The sequence below is a fragment of the Trachypithecus francoisi genome, unplaced genomic scaffold (assembly GCF_009764315.1).
Source record: "Trachypithecus francoisi isolate TF-2019V2 unplaced genomic scaffold, Tfra_2.0 Lachesis_group2, whole genome shotgun sequence".
Taxonomy (NCBI): domain Eukaryota; kingdom Metazoa; phylum Chordata; class Mammalia; order Primates; family Cercopithecidae; genus Trachypithecus; species Trachypithecus francoisi.
In genome coordinates this window covers 137,530,573-137,548,982 of record NW_022681465.1, presented here as the reverse complement: position 1 = coordinate 137,548,982, position 18,410 = coordinate 137,530,573, and the positions used below count along the sequence as shown (strand labels likewise).

Genomic DNA, 18,410 nt, shown 5'->3' with positions numbered 1-18,410 from the left:
TCCTGGGCTCGAGCAATCTTCCTGCCTCAGACTCCTGAGCAGCTGGGACTACAGGTGCATACCACTATGCCTGGCTAAATAAAAAACATTTTGTTTTTTTTGTAGTGATGGAGCCTTGCTTTGTTGCCCATGCTGGTTTTGAACTCCTAGCTTCAAGTGATCCTCCTGCCTCAGCCTCCCAAAGTGCTGGGATTACAGGCATGAGTCACCATACCCAGCCTTAACAGTGACTTCCCTTTGGAGCTCTAGACTGAGACAAGGACGCCTGCTCTCCCACTTCTGTTTGCATTGTGCTTGAGGTCCTAGCTACTGCAATGTGTGGAGAAAAACATAGAAGGGGTACGACTGGAAAGAGGTTTGTCATGTCCCTTGGACTAGTGCCGCTCTGGAGTGAGAAAAGGTCATGTTTCAGACGCATTCGTGTTGGGCAAGGCTTGTCAACAGATTTCTGGGGAGAGAAGCTATTCTTTTTCTGAAATTATGTTTATCCTCTTACTTTGTAGTTAAAGGTGCTCTTTCTTTTATGAAATGATAGGCTGAGAGATGGCAAGTATTAAAAAAACCCTTCTTAAAAAAAGCAAGTAATAGAACAATTGAGTTTCGTAGGGGATTCGTTTTATAAAAGACAGATGTATGGAAATGAGGGTGCAAATGTGTACACTAGAGCTTAATAGTGGTTATCTCTTGGTCAGTGAAATTATTGATGTTTGGTCAATGGTTTTTTTTAAATCACTTTTCATCTGTTTTTCTCTAGTTTATAAATAAGCACATTTACTTGCATAATGAAAAACAACAAAAATTTAAGAGTGATAATTCTTTTTTGACAAAACAAAAACATGGTAAAGCCTATATCAAGTCTTTTTTTTTGGTTTTTGAGATGGAGTTTCACACCGTTGCCCAAGTTGGAGTGTAGTGGTACGATCTCGGCTCACTGCAGCCTCAGCCTTCTGGTTTCAAGTGATTCTCCTGACTCAGCCTCCCAAGTAGCCGGGACTACAGGCACACACTACCACACCTGGCTAATTTTTTTTGTATTTTTAGTAGAGATGGGGTTTCACCATGTTGACCAGGCTGGTCTCGAACTCCTGACCTCAAGTGATCCACCTGCCTTGGCCTCCAAAAGTGCTGGGATTACAGGTGTGAGCGACCGTGCCTAGCCCAGGTCTTTAAATTTGAGAGAGAGAGAGAGACAGAGACAGAGAGTGTGTGTATATATGTGTGTGTGTGTGTGTGTGTGTGTGTGTGTGTTTAAATTCTGCTCCAGTGGGGAAAGTCGTGATCTTGGGAGCATGGGGGCTTTGAGCTTCTCTGCACCAAGTCATTTCGGGTATGCCCAAGGCAGACATATCCACATGTATGTAGAGACACACCCACATGCAAGTCCATGTGAGGCCAAGGCACACGGTTGCTGCTAGACCACTCACCAGGAGCTGGTCCTCCCTGATGACCGTCAGCTGCTTGGCCCACTGCCCGAAACGCTTTTTCCGCAGCAGGAAGGCACATATCCTGCATTCCCTCACCAGGTGCATGGAGGCCTCCTCTGAGGGCCACTGGTGTCGGGGCTGCGGGCTCTTCCCTTCCTCCTCCTCCTCATCGTAGGACTCATAGGAGCTGCTCATTGCGTCAGAGTCATTATCTGCAGGCGTCATGGGAAAGGATCTGTCACTGTGCCATTCTGGGGAAGCACCTTCTCACCCCTCTGCAGCCATCCTTGCACTGGGGCCTGAGGCTAGGAAGGCATGGGCATAAGGCATGACACTGGTAATGACTAAGGCCTCTACTTTTTTTCTTTTTTGAGATGGAGTCTCGCTGTGTCACCCAGGCTGGACTGCAGTGGTGTGATCTCAGCTTATGACAACCTCTGCCTTACTGCAACCTCCGCCTCCCGAGTTCAAGTGATTCTCCTATCTCAGCCTCCCAGGTAGCTGGGATTACAGGCATCCACCACCACACCCGGATAACTTCTGTATTTTTAGTAGACATGGGGTTTCACCATGTTGGCCAGGCTGGTCTCCAACTCCTGACCTCAGGTGATCCACCTGCCTTGGCCTCCCAAAGTGCTGGGATTACAGGTGTGAGCCATGCCTGGCTGGCCCCTACTTTTGCATTTTGTTGTACTGATTTATCCCGTGCTTTGCGATCTTGGTTACTTCCCTTCTCAGAGCTTCAGGGTCCTCATCAGTAAAATGATCATAATAAACGAGATACCCACTTCAGCCGGCTATTTGAAGACCAATGAATGGACAGTGTTTAGCCAAGTGTTTGGCACCCAATAAATGCTCAATAAATTATGCTATTGTCATTACCCCTTCATCTTGACATCTGTTGTCTTTCATTATTTTCACGATAACCCAGCAAATCTCCATTTTATAGATAAGGAAACTTGAGGCTCAGCGAAAAGAAATTACTCACCTAAGATCAGTTATCAAAAGTCAGGGAAAGGGTTCGATCCAGGCCTCCTGACTCATTCCAGCGGTCCTTCCACTGAGTGCTGGGGTCACCCAAAACAAGGGCTTTGGGGCCTCTCTGGTGACCATGGTCTGGGTGAGGGGCTGGTGGGCACACGCATGCTAACAGCCAGGGCAAGGGCAGAAGCCCTGCCCAGCATCTGGACGCCCACCTGGTACTTACAGGAGCTCTTAAGCTCGCCGTTCACTCTGGTTGCAGGGTAGCTGCTGTCTGCGTCCTCATAGTAGCCATCCACAATTGAGTGCGAGGGGCTGCAGCCATCTGTGGGTTGTCAGAAAGAGCTGCACTTTGGAGAAATGCAGGCAGACTCCAGGGGCCAGGACTCGGGGAGACCCTGACACCCCTACTCCTCCTCAGGGAAGAGACAGCAGGCACTCTGAGCAGCTCTGGGCCAGGGTGTGGGGCCTCCTCTCTGCATCTCATCTGTTCTAGCTCCCCACAGTCCCTCTGCTCCTGTCACCAGAAACTGCCCTGCTGGGCTGTCATATCTCCCGGCCCGTACTCGTGCTGTTCCCTGTGCTCTCTCTCTTCTGCCAGAGGACTTCTCATCCATCAGGACCCAGATCAAAGAGCTTTCCTCTGACTTCCTTAGGCAGGGAGTGGTCAGCTCCTCCTCAATGACGCCAGAGTATTGCATGTGTGCATGGTGTGTGTGTGTGTGTGTGTGTGTGTGTGTGGTGTGTTGGTCACAGCTCTGATTTTTGTACTGCAGGGAGCAATGTACCAGCTGCCTGGGCTGAGACCTCCCTCCCTGCTCTGCCTTCTCATCTTCTTCCACCTCAGCCCTTCCTCTCACTTCCTTCTAAACCTCTGGGACTGCAAAGGAAGAATTGAACTAGAGGAGATAATAATATTGCGCATAATAGTGACTACAACTGCCTATGCAGATTTTCACAACACCTTCCCATTTGGAGCTGGGAGGTACTACAGTGCAGTGCTGGTGTTAGTGCGATGTCTCAAACTGTATTCTGTATCAGAATCATCTGGGAGTTGTTTGAAAATGCAGACCCCTGGGCTGTATCTCCAGAGATTTTGGTTCATTGGAGTGGGCTGGGCTGAGGAATCTGCATTAAAAAATGACTATTTAATATGAAAATTCTAAACATCCATAAAAATAGAAAATATATTGGACTCCAATGAGTTGGGAAAAATTTATTCAATAATTTTTAAAAAATGTTATTTTGATACAGGCAGTCCCTGAAACATACTTTGAGTTCAGATGGTTAAGAGCATGTGCTTTGGGATCAATCAGAGTTGAGTTCAAGTCTTACCTCTATCATTTACTGAGTGATCTCGAAAAGAAAAGTCTCTGCATTTCAGATTCTTGATCTGGAAAGTGACATGAACAATTCCCACCTTGGCTTAGTGATACAATGCATGTGAATTCTTAGGACAGTGCCTGGCACACACAATATGCTAAACGAGTGCCAGCTGTTATTACTGTGATTGTCTCCTTTGATTCCCACAAAGCAGGGAGTTAGAGATCAGCCCCATTTTACAGACAAGGAAACAAGCCACACACAGTTTGCTGGTGACAGAACCTGGATCAGAACTGGGGGTGCTGGCTCAGGGGATGGTGCACATCCCCCCTCCAGGAAGCCTTCCTTCACCCAGTCCAACTCAGTCTCACAGCACACTGCTCTTCAGAATGCTGCTCTGGGCTCCTAGCCCCTCCTGTGCATCTATTTCCTGAAGACAGCAGCACCGGTGATAGGGACACCCAGTTCTATCTCCCAAGTGAGGCTCGGAGCCCGCCTTTCCAGCAGGCACTCTGAGGCCTCAGACGCTGGACATCTCCTGGGAGGTGAACAGGGGTGTTCACCAGTGCCAGAGGTGTGAAGTGGGGAAGGGTGAGGGGGCATGGGGGCACAGTAATCAGGCACCTGGCAGGGCTGGACGCTGTGTGCGAGAGGAAGGATACTCCCTGATGGGCTTGGCGTGCTTTCCCTGGACAAGGTTCCCAGCCCTTCCTGAAGTCCTCTCTTTCCTTCTACCCCAGGATTCCAGCGGCTTCTGGGAGGTGTCTTCTCTGCCCTGTCTGAGAGGGAAGTGAGCTCCCTGGGGAGGTGAAGGAGCCCCATCTAGCCATTAGGCTTGACCTGGGATTGAAGGCCCAGCAGCACTTTGTTCCCTGCCCTTGAATGTATAAAATAAAGTTGGCTGTTTTACATCCCAACAGCTGTCTGCGATAAGACAGAACCTGAGACTATCAAGGCTGAAGAGGGCTGTGGATTACCTGGTCCAAGCACCATAGCCAAAAGGAGCAACTGGCCCAAGATCCATCAGCTGAGGAATGAATAAGCACAATGTGGGCTATCCCTATGGTGGGATAGTGTTCGGCCATAGAAAGGAAAGAAGTTCTGAGGCATGCTACAACATGGACGAACCTAGAAAACACGCTAAGTGAAAGAAGCCAGACACAAAAGGCCACAGATTATATGATTCCATTTATGTGAAATGTCCAGAATAGGCAAATCCATATGGACAGAAAGTGAATTGGCGGTTAGCAGGGGCTGGGGTGGGGAATGGGGAGTGGCTGCTTAGTGGCATGGACTTCCTTCTGTGGTGATGACAATGTTTGGGGACTAGATAGTAGTTATGGCTGCGAACACTGTGAATGTACTGAATGTACTAAATGTCACTTGTTGGACAGTTTGAAATGGTGGAGATGGTTAATCTTATGTGTATTTTACCACAATAAAAAAATTCAACCATGATAACAAGCACAAACGGTAATACAAAAGAGTATGAATGAAAAAATATGTTCCCTTCACCCATATTTCTATTAATTTCCCGCAGGAAAATCCTATTAATAGTTCCTTGCATATCCTTGAAAAATTGTTAAAACGGATGCATGCATGTATGTATACGTGTGTGTGTGTGTACACCCTATTTAAAAAAACAAATGGAATTGTACGCAGTATTTTGTGTTTGCTGTTTTCAATGACATAATAAAACCGATCTGTCTGTGCCGACCAGAATTCATTTTAGAAATCTGATGATTTTTTGGTGGTTGGAGAACATTCCGCTGTGCTGCTCAATGACACAGTAGCATCACACAAACAGTATCTTATACAAATTCAACTACTCATGCTGAGCGATCCAAACATTAGGATATAGTTTCTTACATGTAACATTAAGTCCTTTTACCCAAACAAGTGACTTCATCTGATCTTCACTCAAAAGAACGTCCATGTGTTGCAATGCTGGAGGAAACCGACGAAAAGACCAAAGACTCTCCTTTATGGCCCATTTAAGAGATTTTCAGTGGTAAGCTGTACCAGTGCCCACTAAGTTATTTTACTGCACCCACCTACTAGTAAAAATATATACATATATTTATGTGTATTTTTGTTTGTATGTTATATGTGTATATATAAACTTTTTTTTACAAATATGCTATTATCAGATTATAAATACTACAAAACATTCACATGGAATTTGTTAAAAGATGTTTTGAACTAAATAGAAATAAAGCTTCTGATATTTCTGCCTACATCATCTTATGAACCCCTGGGTACCCTACAGTTTCCTCATCTGTAAAATGAGCGTAACAATTGTGCCAGCCTCATTCAGTTGCTGTCAGCATGTAAAGGACATAGTAAGTTGTTAGTGACTGGTACCGTTGCTAGTGATGATGACAATGAATTATGCAGTTGACAGATAAAGCTTGTTGTGATTATGAGCCCTTTGCTCTAATTCTATGGCCCCAAGGTTGGGCATCCTACATCTGGTCCAGTCTTTCATTCTGTAGGTGACAAGGTGTCAGAGGTGTCTACTCTGACAACCTCTGGTTTGGACCGTGTGCTTTTTATTTTATGCATTGACTCGATAACCTAACCCACCTGTAGGATGTGAGTCTACTGAAACCATTTCACCACCCGCTCGAGAGGAGCACTTGGGTTAGCAGTTTTAGTAGGGGGAGCAGTATAGTGGTGGTCATCTGTGTAGCTGCCTCCCAGCACACCGACACGGTGTGTCTGGTTCCTCTTTCTTGTTTTAAGGGTGGAAGAACAGAGATCCAGAGGGCAAGGGGATTTTCCAAGGCCACACAGATCTGGGACTAGAACCTAAGTCCCTAGCCCCTGGGGCCACACACACTGGTCCACCCAGGCTGTCACCAAAGAGGCCAGGTGCCCAGGGCAGCTGCTCCTCAGTCAATGGTGACATGGTTGGGAGGGTGACAGGCTTGCACTTCCAGCTCCCGCAGGACACAGAGGAGCTGAGATTTGGCTTCTCAGGGAGGGGAAGTCCCCAGGCCCACCAAGGGGACCAGAACTTACTGTGGGAGCTGATGTACTCAGGTGACTTGCCGGGTCCCAGAGGAAGGGCCTCTTCATAGTAGTCCTCAGGGGGAGGTTTGTTGGGGAGTGGTGGAGGCAGGTTGGTTGCCTGCAAGGAGACAAAAAAGAGGGCTAGGGGAGTGGAGTAGAGTGGGGAGAGGGAGACTGAGGGAGAGGGAGGCAGGAGCTTGTGGAAGGCAGGAGGCAGTGTGGATGTGAAGCCATACCTTTTAATAGAGCCACAGAGCTGGCAAAACTTGCGGGCATATTTATCCAAGTGCTTCTTACCCCAATTTTTTTAATCATCAGGGTTCCCCTGGAATGTCTGCAAGTTTTGTGGACTGCCAAACAGCAGTAGTCATACTTTTTACTGAGCACATGCAGAATTACCAGAAGCTACTGTGAGTTCTGCACTACTTTGTAACCATGTCTACACACACACGAGGTGCAGTAGGACAAGGAAGCGTGAGGCCTGTTCTTTAGTGAGGCAGGACCACCTGCAGCTGAGTGCTGAGCCACTGGGCCAGGGGAACCATGGCTTTACAGCTACGTTTTGCCACGTGTGAGTTGTGGGACATGGGTCATATCACTCATTCTCTCTGAGCCTCAGTTTCCTCATCTGTAAAATGGGCATAACAATTGTGCCAGCCTCATTCAGTTGCTGTCAGCATGTAAAGGACATAGTAAGTTGTTAGTGACTGGTACCGTTGCTAGTGATGACGACAATGAATTATGCAGTTGACAGATAAAGCTTGTTGTGATTATGAGCCCTTTGCTCTAATTCTATGGCCCCAAGGTTGGGCATCCTACATCTGGTCCAGTCTTTCATTCTGTAGGTGACAAACTCAAGCTCAGAGAAGAGAAGCAACTCGCCCAAGGCTACACAGCAGAGCCATGGGGGCAGGCAGAGGTCACCCAACTCCTGGTCCGGAGCTTTTCCCACAGCCCGGCTTATGTTACACAATCAGAAGTTGGGGTGGTGACGTCCTTCAGGTCTGAAGGCACAGATGAGTTCACCACATTCTCCCTGCTCAGCACAAACACAGTGACTTCCCAGTCAGGAAGGTGGCAAAATAAAAAATAAAAATAAAATTAAATAAGGAAAAAAACACAGAGCGAGCACATCACGGGCCACTGAAATGTTCATACGGTGCTGCCTGTGCCCTCACCCACAACCCGAGAGACAACAGGGTCCAGAACCGCCAGGAGAGCACCTAGAGTGAATGGGAGAGCTTCCCCTGCCTCCTCCAGAGGGACAGAGGCCCTGAGGTGTGGGAACCCAGGCCATGACTCACGTTTCTCAGGCATGGGCTCTTGGCTGGCTCAGGGCTGGCTCCTTTGCTGGGCTCCCCATCATCCTCTGGCATGTCCCGAAGGTCACTCAGGTCACAGTCTACAGAGGGACAGACCATGGGGCAAAGAAAGCCAAGGATGAGCAGCACAGCCCTGGGGAAGAGGGCTGGATTTGGGGTCAGGAGGCCTGAGTGTGAGGTCAGGCTCCACCACCCCTCCATTAGTAACCCTAAGCAAATGACTTATGACTCTGAAACTCATCTGTAAGCTGGCGGCAATGATGCCTGCCTTGTCTATTTTCCAGGATTGTAGAGAGGATCAAATAAAATCATACTTGTTTTGGTACTTTGGAAATCTTTGAGCATTATGTTATAAAGGCACAGTGTGCTCCCTAAGTCTATGAGTCCCCAAAACTCTCTCACCGAGACCTGTAGCTTTCTTTCTGTGTTGAACTGGGCTGTCTTCCCTCAGGATAGGGCTAGGTCGGCAGGTACTCTGCATGCACCCGGCTCAGCTGCTCCCATGCCCATGGCAGCCACGCAAGCTCTCATTTCTCCTGAGCCACTGCACCGCTCAGCCCAGTGTCTCAAGTGGCAATCACCTGGGCACGGCCAGCAAGGAAACACCCTAATGTGCCACGCCTTCTTTGGACTGCGTGGTCATCTTTACCATTCCTCGAATCTCTGAGCTCAATTCCTATTCCTAGGCAGACGTTGATTAGACTTTCAGAGCTGGCAGAGCCCAGAGGGGCCAAGGACTTGCCCAAAGCGACTTAATGATGCGACGTTAGAGCCAGGCCCAGTCCAGTCAGGGGACCCTTCTGCACACACAGGGAGAAAGGGATGGCTCCGTAGCTGAGGCTGGGAGGGGGTCACTTACCAAATTCTTCAAAGAGGGACTCCACGAAGCTGGGCCCCGAATGGAGGTCTGCTGTGTTCACATACAGGTAGGAGACCTCCTTTGCTGTGAGGAAGAAGAGGGACACGCCAGCTGTGAAGGAGGAGGGACCAGGTCTCCCCTGCCCCACTCATACTTCTAGCCCACATGGGACACAGTGCTCACTTTGCAAAGCGCATTCACGTCCTAAATTATTTCACTGGTTTTCGAACTTTGTTTTAGTTTGTACACTGTTATTGAGGATCTCTTTCTCCGGGGAAAAGGATGCCCAGAAGCCCAGTATGGAAACAGATTACTGGGGTTGTCAGGCATATGCTAGGGTGTGTGCGTGTCATGTGTCAGGTGTGGTGGGTGTGTGGGGGGCATGGGAGCATGTTGAGTTGTGTGAGGGGCTGGGTGTGTGTGTTGTAGGTCAGTGTGGGGGGTATGTGGGTGTGTGTGTGTTCTGTGTGTAAGTGTTATGTGTGTGTGTGGAGGGTGGGGTGAAGGAGTACAAAGAGCACAGCCAGGGCTGTCGGTGGGGAGGTGGGGCCCCAGTGGACAAGGACATTGGGCAAGAGCTTGTATGGAATGCATTGGATGCTGTGTCCAGGGCTTAGCCTTCCTCCTGTGACAGCCCCTGGGGATGGGGGTGGGGCAGAGGGTTCCTGCATGTTCTTGAGTCAGGTGAAGGGAGGTTTTGTTGTCCTACATAAGTGGAGCTCCTCCAGGCAGGCTGCCGGCGGCTGACCTGGAAGGGGCTGCAGGCTCTGCAGGATGGAGGCCACGGCCATCTTCTTCTCCAGGGTGGTATCGCTGAGGTACTCGTGGTCCAGAAGGCTGAGCAACCCGGTCAGCTCTGGGAGCAGCTGCTCCAGCACTGCGGAGGAAGGCGGACAGGCACAGTCACAGCTGCACAGTCACAGCACAGTTGGGTGGCAGGGGTCAGAGGGCAGGTCCGGGTGTGCTAGCAGACCCAGGGGCTCTCAGCTGTCCCAGCCCTGCCACCCAGCTCCTGCGGGAGGGTCCTGCTCAGTTAGTCCTGTGGTGTTTCTCCGGGTCTCCCCACTCTACCTCAGATGGCCTTCGCCCAAGGACTGGACCTTCCTGGGCTCACCTGGCAACCCTGAGCTCGGGCAACCCCGAGCAAGGGCTCTCAGGCCTCCCTCTGCCCCAGATTGCCCTCTGCTTTGCTTGACCAGGGTCCTTTCTCACTGCAGCTTGAAGCTCAGCCCAGGTCTCAGGCGGGAGCCCCTGGCCATCCAGGACAGAGGCAGGAAAGAGAGCCTTCCTGTCCCATCAGTTCATGTGCTTCAATCTCTGGAACCTTCTGTTTCCGGTGCCTTGGCCACAGCCAAACTAAACATTAACTCTTCTCACTCCATGTTATCAGTGCCATTCTTTCTTTCCACGTGACACCAATGCTTCTCAAACTTGAGTGTGTGTAAGAATTACCTGGGGATCTTGTCAAAATGCAAATTCTGATTCAGGAGGTGTGGGGTGGGATCCGAGATTCTGTATTTCTGATCCGCACCCAGCTGCAGCTGATGCTGGTGGTCCTGGACCATATGAGTTGCAAGATCCTAGAGCACAGAGTCCTTTAAGGACTTCAGTGTGCCAAGACCATGATGTCACTGATGTCTCCCTGCCCCAAAAGGTAACTTGGGACTTGGTTTGCCTTAGAGCCAAAGACCAGCTTCATCACAGTAGTATTGTCCTGCTTTGCAACCCACTAAGCACAAAAGCGTGATAATAGAAGCTAATCTGTGCTGAACAATCATTATCAGTTGTGTTCAGCCCTTTTACATTTTATTGTCTCATTTAAATCTTACATCAAGCATTTTATTCTCTCCATTATATGGAGGATGAAACTAAAGCTCCAGGAGGTTAAATATCTTCTCCAGGATCACACAGCTGGCAGAGCCTAGAGTGAAGCTGCTTTCTTCATTCTCTTCTTTTAACCACAGAGATATATTGACTCACAGTATTTTCTTTGCTCCTACGAACAAGTTTTGAGGTAGGTCCCATGATCACCCCTGCCTTTTAGATGAAGACACTAAGGCTCAGAGAAGATAAATAACTTGCTTGAAGTTGCACAGAGGCAGGAAGAAAAGCCAGGACTTCAGCTCCAGCCATGACTCCTAACTCCATGTGCTGTTCCCCACCCTGGGCCCTCCTGAGGAAACAGGAGACAATGACCCGGAGCTGCAGGGCCTGGAGGTGTAGGAGGAGATACAGCATCACGCAGAAGAGAACAGGCCCTGGAGCCAGATCGCCTGGGTTCAAATTCAAGCTCTATCATTCATTAGCAAAATACTTAACCTGTGGGTGACTCAGTTTCCTCCTTTAAAGAGGGGATAATAACAGAACCTGCCTCATAGGGTGGCTGTGAGAATTAATGACATCAGGCATGCAAAGGGCCTTGTCCAGCACAGAGTGAATGCTCACCACAAGTCAGCTATTCTTGCTGTCACTGAAGAATTTACTACACTGATCTGTGCTGATCCCTGAGCACCTGCCTCCCTCAGCAGGCTGTGAGGCTCTAGCAGGTGTGGACTGGACTGTGAATCTCTGCTTCCTTATCATCTGGTCTGGGGCCTGCTCAGTGTGAGTGCTCTTCATGTGTCTGACAAGAGAGGAATGAACAGATGACCACACTAGGACCTTCTTTTAAATATAAATCTTATGTATAGATAGTGACTTTTGTTAGGAAAACATGATGCTGCAGTCTGTGACAAAATCCGTCATCACCCCAAACTCGTTGACAATGAGCTGAAGGCTGATATGGACAGCTCCTATCTCATGTGCATTCTCAGCTGCTTGGCACTGAGGGAGGGGTTTTCTGTGCGTGTTTCCATCCAATCCCCAGGGCACATCTGTGGCAGTCCTATTGGGATGCCTAATTTTTCCGAAGATGATACTAAGGCTGTGGCAGCTATGGGATGGTGGCACAGCTTGAGAGGTAGAGCCAGACTGATTTCAAGTCTGTGTGATTCCCTAGGGATCAGAGTGGCACAGTTCTGGGGGGTGAAAGGTGCCTGAAGATCCTGCTGCCTCCAGGGCCTGAGCCCCCACCATATCACATAAACATGGGTTCTGGATGGACATGTTTCCCTCTTTAAAGCAGGTAATCATTTAAAATCATTTTAGCCAAATTTTAGCTGTTTTCAAATAAATCTTTTCAAATGGAATAACAAACCTCTCTGGCACCCTCAACAGACACACTGATACGGCTTGGCTGTGTCCCCACCCAAATCTCACCTTGAATTGCAGCTCCCAGAATCCCCAAGTATCATGGGAGGGACCCAGTGGGAGTTAATTGAATCATGGCGGGAGGGGCGGGGGGTTACCCCTGTGCTGCTGTTCTTGTGACAGTGAGTGAGTTCTCATGAGACCTGATGGTTTTATATGGGGCTTTCCCCCTTTTTTCTTGGCACCTCTCCTTGTTGCCACCATGTGAAGAAGGATGTGTTTGCTTCCCCTTCTGCCATGATTGTAAGTTTTCTGAGGCCTCCCCAGCCATGATGAATTGCGAGTCAATCAATTAAGCCTCTTTCCTTTATAAATTGCCCAGTCTCGGGTATGTCTTTATTAGCAGCGTGAGAACAGACTAATACACTAAATGTTGATTAACTCAATTCCAAAACATTTACTGAGTACTAATTATGTGTCAGCCTGGCTCCTGGGCGGGGCTTAGAAAAAATGAATAAGAGATTGTTCCAATTGTCCCAATGCGCATTCTCTCTCGCTCTCAAACATGCACACATGCGAATTTTCTCTTAGGAAATTACTCACAAGGGAGGCCATGGAAGATGCAAGAAGGCAGCCGCAGGTGGCCTGGGAGCCCTCCTGTGGCCTGCAGCCATGACTCACATTCAAAAGTACATGATTCTTCTCTGCTCTCCCACAGGATGTTATGGCTCAGGGGTGCACTGGGCTGTTTATCCCTATACCAGTCATTCTGAAACTTTTTGGTATCGGGGTCCTTTTACACTTTTAAAAATTATTGGGCCAGGCATGTGGGCTCACACCTATAATCTCAGCATTTTGGGAGGACGAGGTGGGCGAATCACTTGAGCTCAGGAATTTGAGACTAGACTGGGCAACAAGGTGAAATCCCATCTACAAAAGTATACAAAAAATTAGCTGGCAGTGGTGGTGCGTGTCTGTAGTCCCAGCTACTCAGGAGGCTGGGGTGGGAGGATTGCTTTATCCTGGGAGGTGGAGGTTGCAGTGAGTTGTGACTGTGCCACTGGACTCCAGCCTAGGTAACAGAGCAAAACCCTGTCTTAAAAAAATTGTTGAGGACCGCAAATTGCTTTTATTTTATGTGGGTTGTATCTATCAATATTTATTGTATTAACATTAAAACCGAAAAATCTTTAAAACACAAGAACACAGAGATACTTATCCCACTAGCTTTCAAAGTTACCCCTTCATCACAGGTTGTGCCTGAAAAGCTCCACTGTAAGCTTGTAGAGAATGGGAGTGAAAAGGTATATAATGTCTTAGTACTATATAGAATTTGTTTGGACCTTACAAACCCCCTGAAAACATCTTGGGGACTGCCCCCAGGCAACCCCCTCATCCCTAGCTACACTTTAAAAACTGCTGCCCCCCAGTGAATGACTAATGATTGCTAAACGTTTTAGGATTTTTAAATCTGTTCCTCCCTCCCTCCCTCCTTCCCCCCTTGTCTCCTTTCCTCTCTCTTTCTCTCCACTCTCCCCCTCTCTCTTTTTTCCTTTTATTTTCCCCTCTCTCCCTTCTTTTGTTTCTTTCTTTCCTTTTGTCTTTCTTTTTGCTGTGAGGTTCCAACAATTTCTTGTTGCTATCAGTAAATGCCTATGTGTGGCAGCTTTCTGGCTTCTAAATGCTCTACCGCTTCTAATTTAAGGTTTGTTACAGTCATTTCTAAAGTAAGAACAGTTAGGTTCTGCATGAGTGCTCTGCATTTAAAAACCCGAGCTTTAGCACCCAAGCTTTGTAATACCTTTTTTGTTTACTTCCTGGTCTTTGATGGGATTCTTAACATGGGACCTTGACATCTAAGTGCTCTTCCTTTAACTGAGATTTGATCACCAAAGTTCAAACAGACCAAAGGAGAAGAAAGGAACTGAGTGCATCTGAGAGAAGCAGATGGAGAATGAGGGGCTGCCAGTCCTGGCGGGGTTTCTGTGACCTGAACGGATCTGGCAGGCAGCAGAGGCAGAGGGAGGGGAACCATGCGGCAAAGCACAACTTGCACTGAACCTGCAAGAGTCTTTCCCTGGAGCTGAGCAGTTACCCTGTGCTGGACAGTTAATGCACATTATCTCATTTAATCTTTCAATGCCCTACAAAGGAGGAAATGGAGGCTCAGAGAAGTGAAGTTACTCAGCCAGCAAGCAGTAAAGCCAGGCCTTGAACCCTGGCCTGTCTGGCCCCACACCTGAACGCTCCATCAGAAGACTTCAGCCCAGCTCAGTGCAGCAGAGGCCAGGAGGCCAGGCTGGGGCTGGGGGGAGGTAGGCAGATGTGAATACTGGGCTTCCTCTCACAGCCCTCCAATGGAGGGCTCTGGGCCATGACTTCACGGGGCTCCTGATCTGGGGATACCTTCACCTGTGGGTGGAAACCCTCACCGGGAGGCTGAAATTCCCGCGTGAAGGCCCTCTCCCCACTGGGCCTGTTTGAACTTCAGAGCTTTAACTGTGACGATCTCATAGAAAAAAAAAAATAATACACCACTGAAAGCAAATACCTGAATTAACAGCAGGGATCTCAGCTGAGCGCGGTGGCTCAAGCCTGTAATCCCAGCACTTTGGGAGGCCGAGACGGGCGGATCACGAGGTCAGGAGTTCGAGACCATCCTGGCTAACACGGTGAAACCCCGTCTCTACTAAAAAAAAATACAAAAAACTAGCCGGGCGTGGTGACGGGCGCCTGTAGTCCCAGCTACTCGGGAGGCTGAGGCAGGAGAATAGCGGGAACCCGGGAGGTGGAGCTTGCAGTGAGCTGAGATCCGGCCACTGCACTCCAGCCTGGGCGACAGAGCGAGACTCTGTCTCAAAAAAAAAAAAAAAAGAAAAGAAAAAAAACAGCAGGGATCTCATCCCAGAGAAAACCTGATATACATCATGGATGTAAGAAACTTTTCAGCCAGTGCTGGGCTCTTCCAGAACAATACAGAGCTCACCGCAAGAAGCTAGCTTCCAATCACAGTGAATACAGAGGTTTGATGACAGCTCCATCTATAATGCTAGAGAATTCAAACCACAGATATTTAAAACATCAGAGAATTTAAATCGGAGAGGTCACATGGGTATAAGGCATATGACAAGTGATTCTGCTAGGGCTCATATATACCACCGGGACAGTAACCTCAATTTTTAGTAAGAAAAGACTCCTGCAGCAGGATTGTTGAAAATGCTCATTCCCAGACCTCCCATCCAGAAAGTCTAATTTGGTAGGTCTGTCCCTGGATCCAGGAACTTGAATTTTCACAAGTACTCCAAGTGATTCTGATGTGGGCAGTCCAAGGTTCAACCTCTGCAAAATACTCCACCAGAACAAATATGCTACAGAGGACATCTATGAACATAAGGAATGTGGGAAAACCTCTCCTATTCCTTAAAAAATTATCATTAGTTATCCTCTTCTGAAATAACTGAGAGTCAAGGTGGGAACAGGAGCCTCTGAAGATTATAAATAGCTGGATTATGGAGTCTTGCTTAGAATAGTGCAGTGGCTAGGGCTTTGGGGTTGGACCCATGTATACTGGGATTCTTGCACTGCCACTTCTGAGCTGTGCATTGATGGGCACATTAGAAATGTTGAGCCCTGGTTTTGTCATAGGCAAAATGAGAATAATAGGATCCCAACCACATAGGGTTGGAAAACTAGGTGAGTAATGCTTGTGAAGCACTTTGCATGGCACCATGCTTTGAATAAACATTCACTAAATGCTAGCCATACTGCATATTGTTTTGTCATTGTTGTTATTTTCTAATACTCTCCAGAACTATGCAGACTCCAAAGTATTGATCAGACAGCATTAGGAATAGATTTTCTATAGTTGTAACAAGCTCCACGAGGACAGGGTCTGTGTCTCAATCAGCACACAGTAGATGCCCAGTGAACATTTACTCAATGAATCCAATATTTTGATGGCCTAGTCTAATCCTTTTATATTACACATGTAGCAAGTGAGTGTCCAAGAGGTTATTTAACTTAGTTATGGTCACACAACCAGTTGCAGGAAAAAGCATTTTGTGTTAAGTTCACACAATACTAACACAAAGCTTGATGCTTAAGATAAGTCACGGAAGAGTGGCTAAAAGCACAGGCTTGGACAATTTGGGCTCCCCTCCCAGCTCTGTCATTTTCTAGCTGTGGGCCTCCGGGGGAAATTTCTAAACTTTCCTAAGCTTCTGATTCTTCACCTGCGAACAGTGGGGGTGATCACAGTAGCTGCTTTCCAAGGTCATGGTGAAGATGAAATGAACTGATGTGTCTGGTGCTTAGGCACTCGATGTCTGCTGTCTTCATTCATCTGTAACAATCCTGTGGAGTTTCAGGTGCAGTGGTAGGCACAAAGGAGGAAGGTATGGCGACAAGAGGGCGTGGTGGGACTCTGAAAGCCTCATCCTGTGAACTATTCATGGTTCTGGCCCTGACACTGAGCTTGGGAAGGCTGTGGCAAAAGGAGCTGGTGGAGTCCTTTCCCTCTGGGTGCTCACATTCTAAGGACCCCCTCCATGCAAGATGAGGGGACAATATCTTCTAGACAGAGGGTAATAACACAACCCAGGAATCCTGGGTCCCTGCTGTCCCCAGTCAGGAAAAATTTCATTCCCAGTTCCCAAGCTGTCCCCCTCTCGTGTCTTTGCTCTTGGCAGACTTGGGCATCATAACAGAACTGTCTTTATATCTCCAGTTTATTTAGAACCACGAATAAATTCCATCTATCTTGCTTGGTTTCGTTGAGTCTTAGGGAGGTACAGTGAATTCCAATGATGAGAAAAAGATACAACAGGAAGAAATGGACTAATCATTGTTTATAGGTTTTCAATCTTTTAAGTGAGACAGAGAGGCTCAGAAACCCAAGATGAGGGGTAATTATTCTGTGGATTGCAAAAAAGTTTTTCAAATAAATTTAGAAACCTATTTAAAATATATCTAAGATTAGACTGCTAAGTGCTTATTGTTCCTGGTGAGTACCCAACTAAGAGTAAGATTATTTTTCTATCTTCTCCTCACATGACTGAAATCAAAATAAGATGTTAGATAGCAGAAATTAAGCTACCAATAAAAAGTACTACCACTTGCTACCTGGTTCACATCCCTGATGCAGCCTGAGTGAAACCTTTAAGCAAGAGGTATTTATCGCAGCCAGTAAGGACACTAGCGCACAGAAGGTCAGATTTATTTAGAGATTGCAAAGATAATGAGTTCATAACAAAAGACAAGTAATTAAATTTCAGCAAGCCACAAGAATAATACACCCTGCATTGGCTCCTATCAAACTGGGCCCAGTGCTGGCACTTGGACTCGTGATCTCATTCCTGTGTACCTTTCAGACTCTGGAATGTACAAAAATGCTTGGAAACAGCTTGCAAATTACAAATTCATTAAATGCAAAGCAGTAGGAAAATATACAACTTCTTTTTTCCCCACCTCACTATTTGACCAGCCTCTTTACAGAGATCACGAAGATAACTTATCCTTCTTTGTTTTCAAAGTCAGAGTAAATGCAACTAGCACCATTTAAAAATGGAAAAAGACCACTGTGAGACTGTGGTTTTATGAAGGGCCTACAATTTTTCTTTTGATTTGCTCAAATTTCCTTTCTTATGTAAAGGAAAATGACCCAATTTCCATCTCATAAAGGCTCCTGTTCTGGAGCAAGAACCAGTGCATTACTTTGAACATTTCTGATCATTATTTTAGAGAGAACTTTCTGCATACTGTGTTTTAACAAACCAGCATATTAGTGGGGTATGACCCACTGTACCAGTGGGGAGGCAAGTCACCCTGGAAAGAAAAGCAGTGTGCTGATCAGATGTGAGCTCAGTGCTTGGGTAGGGCGAAGGAAAGGAAGAGCAGCCTTTCCTGTGACTTTCAAATCCTGCAGGCTTTTCTTTTCTTTCTTTCTTTTTTTTTTTTTTGAGATGGAGTCTTGCTCTGTCAGCAGGCTGGAGTGTAGTGGCGCGATCTCGGCTCACTGCAATCTCCGCCTCCCGGGTTCAAGTGATTCTCCTGCCTCAGCCTCCTGAGTAGCTGGGACTACAGGTGTGGGCCACCATGCCCAACTAATTTTTGTATTTTTAGTAGAGATGGGGTTTCACCATGTTGGCCAGGATGGTCTCGATCTCTTGACCTTGTGATCTGCCCGCCTCAGCTTCCCAAAGTGTTGGGGTTACAGGCGTGAGGCACAGGGCATGGCCCCTGCAGGCTTTTCTAGGGACACCTCCTTCCAGGCTGTCCTCACACTCTGTTCCTCAGCCT

The 18,410-nt window shown here is 47.6% G+C and overlaps 1 protein-coding gene across 5 annotated transcripts in view; it reads right to left on the bottom strand.

The window, feature by feature from the left end:
- AFAP1L1 (actin filament associated protein 1 like 1) overlaps positions 1-18,410 on the bottom strand; it is a 68,911-nt gene that overhangs the window by 30,711 nt on the left and 19,790 nt on the right. For 4 of the 5 annotated variants that reach the window (XM_033180524.1, XM_033180521.1, XM_033180525.1 and 1 more), the window contains exons 2-7: positions 9,673-9,801; positions 8,925-9,008; positions 8,048-8,145; positions 6,753-6,861; positions 2,632-2,730; positions 1,425-1,636 (exon numbers count right to left, since the gene is read on the bottom strand). In XM_033180524.1, coding sequence (XP_033036415.1) covers positions 1,425-1,636; positions 2,632-2,730; positions 6,753-6,861; positions 8,048-8,145; positions 8,925-9,008; positions 9,673-9,801 — 731 coding nt within the window. Of the gene's footprint in view, positions 1-1,424; positions 1,637-2,631; positions 2,731-6,752; positions 6,862-8,047; positions 8,146-8,924; positions 9,009-9,672; positions 9,802-9,995; positions 10,230-18,410 lie in introns of those variants that run through there. The other variant, XM_033180523.1, reaches the window with a different exon arrangement.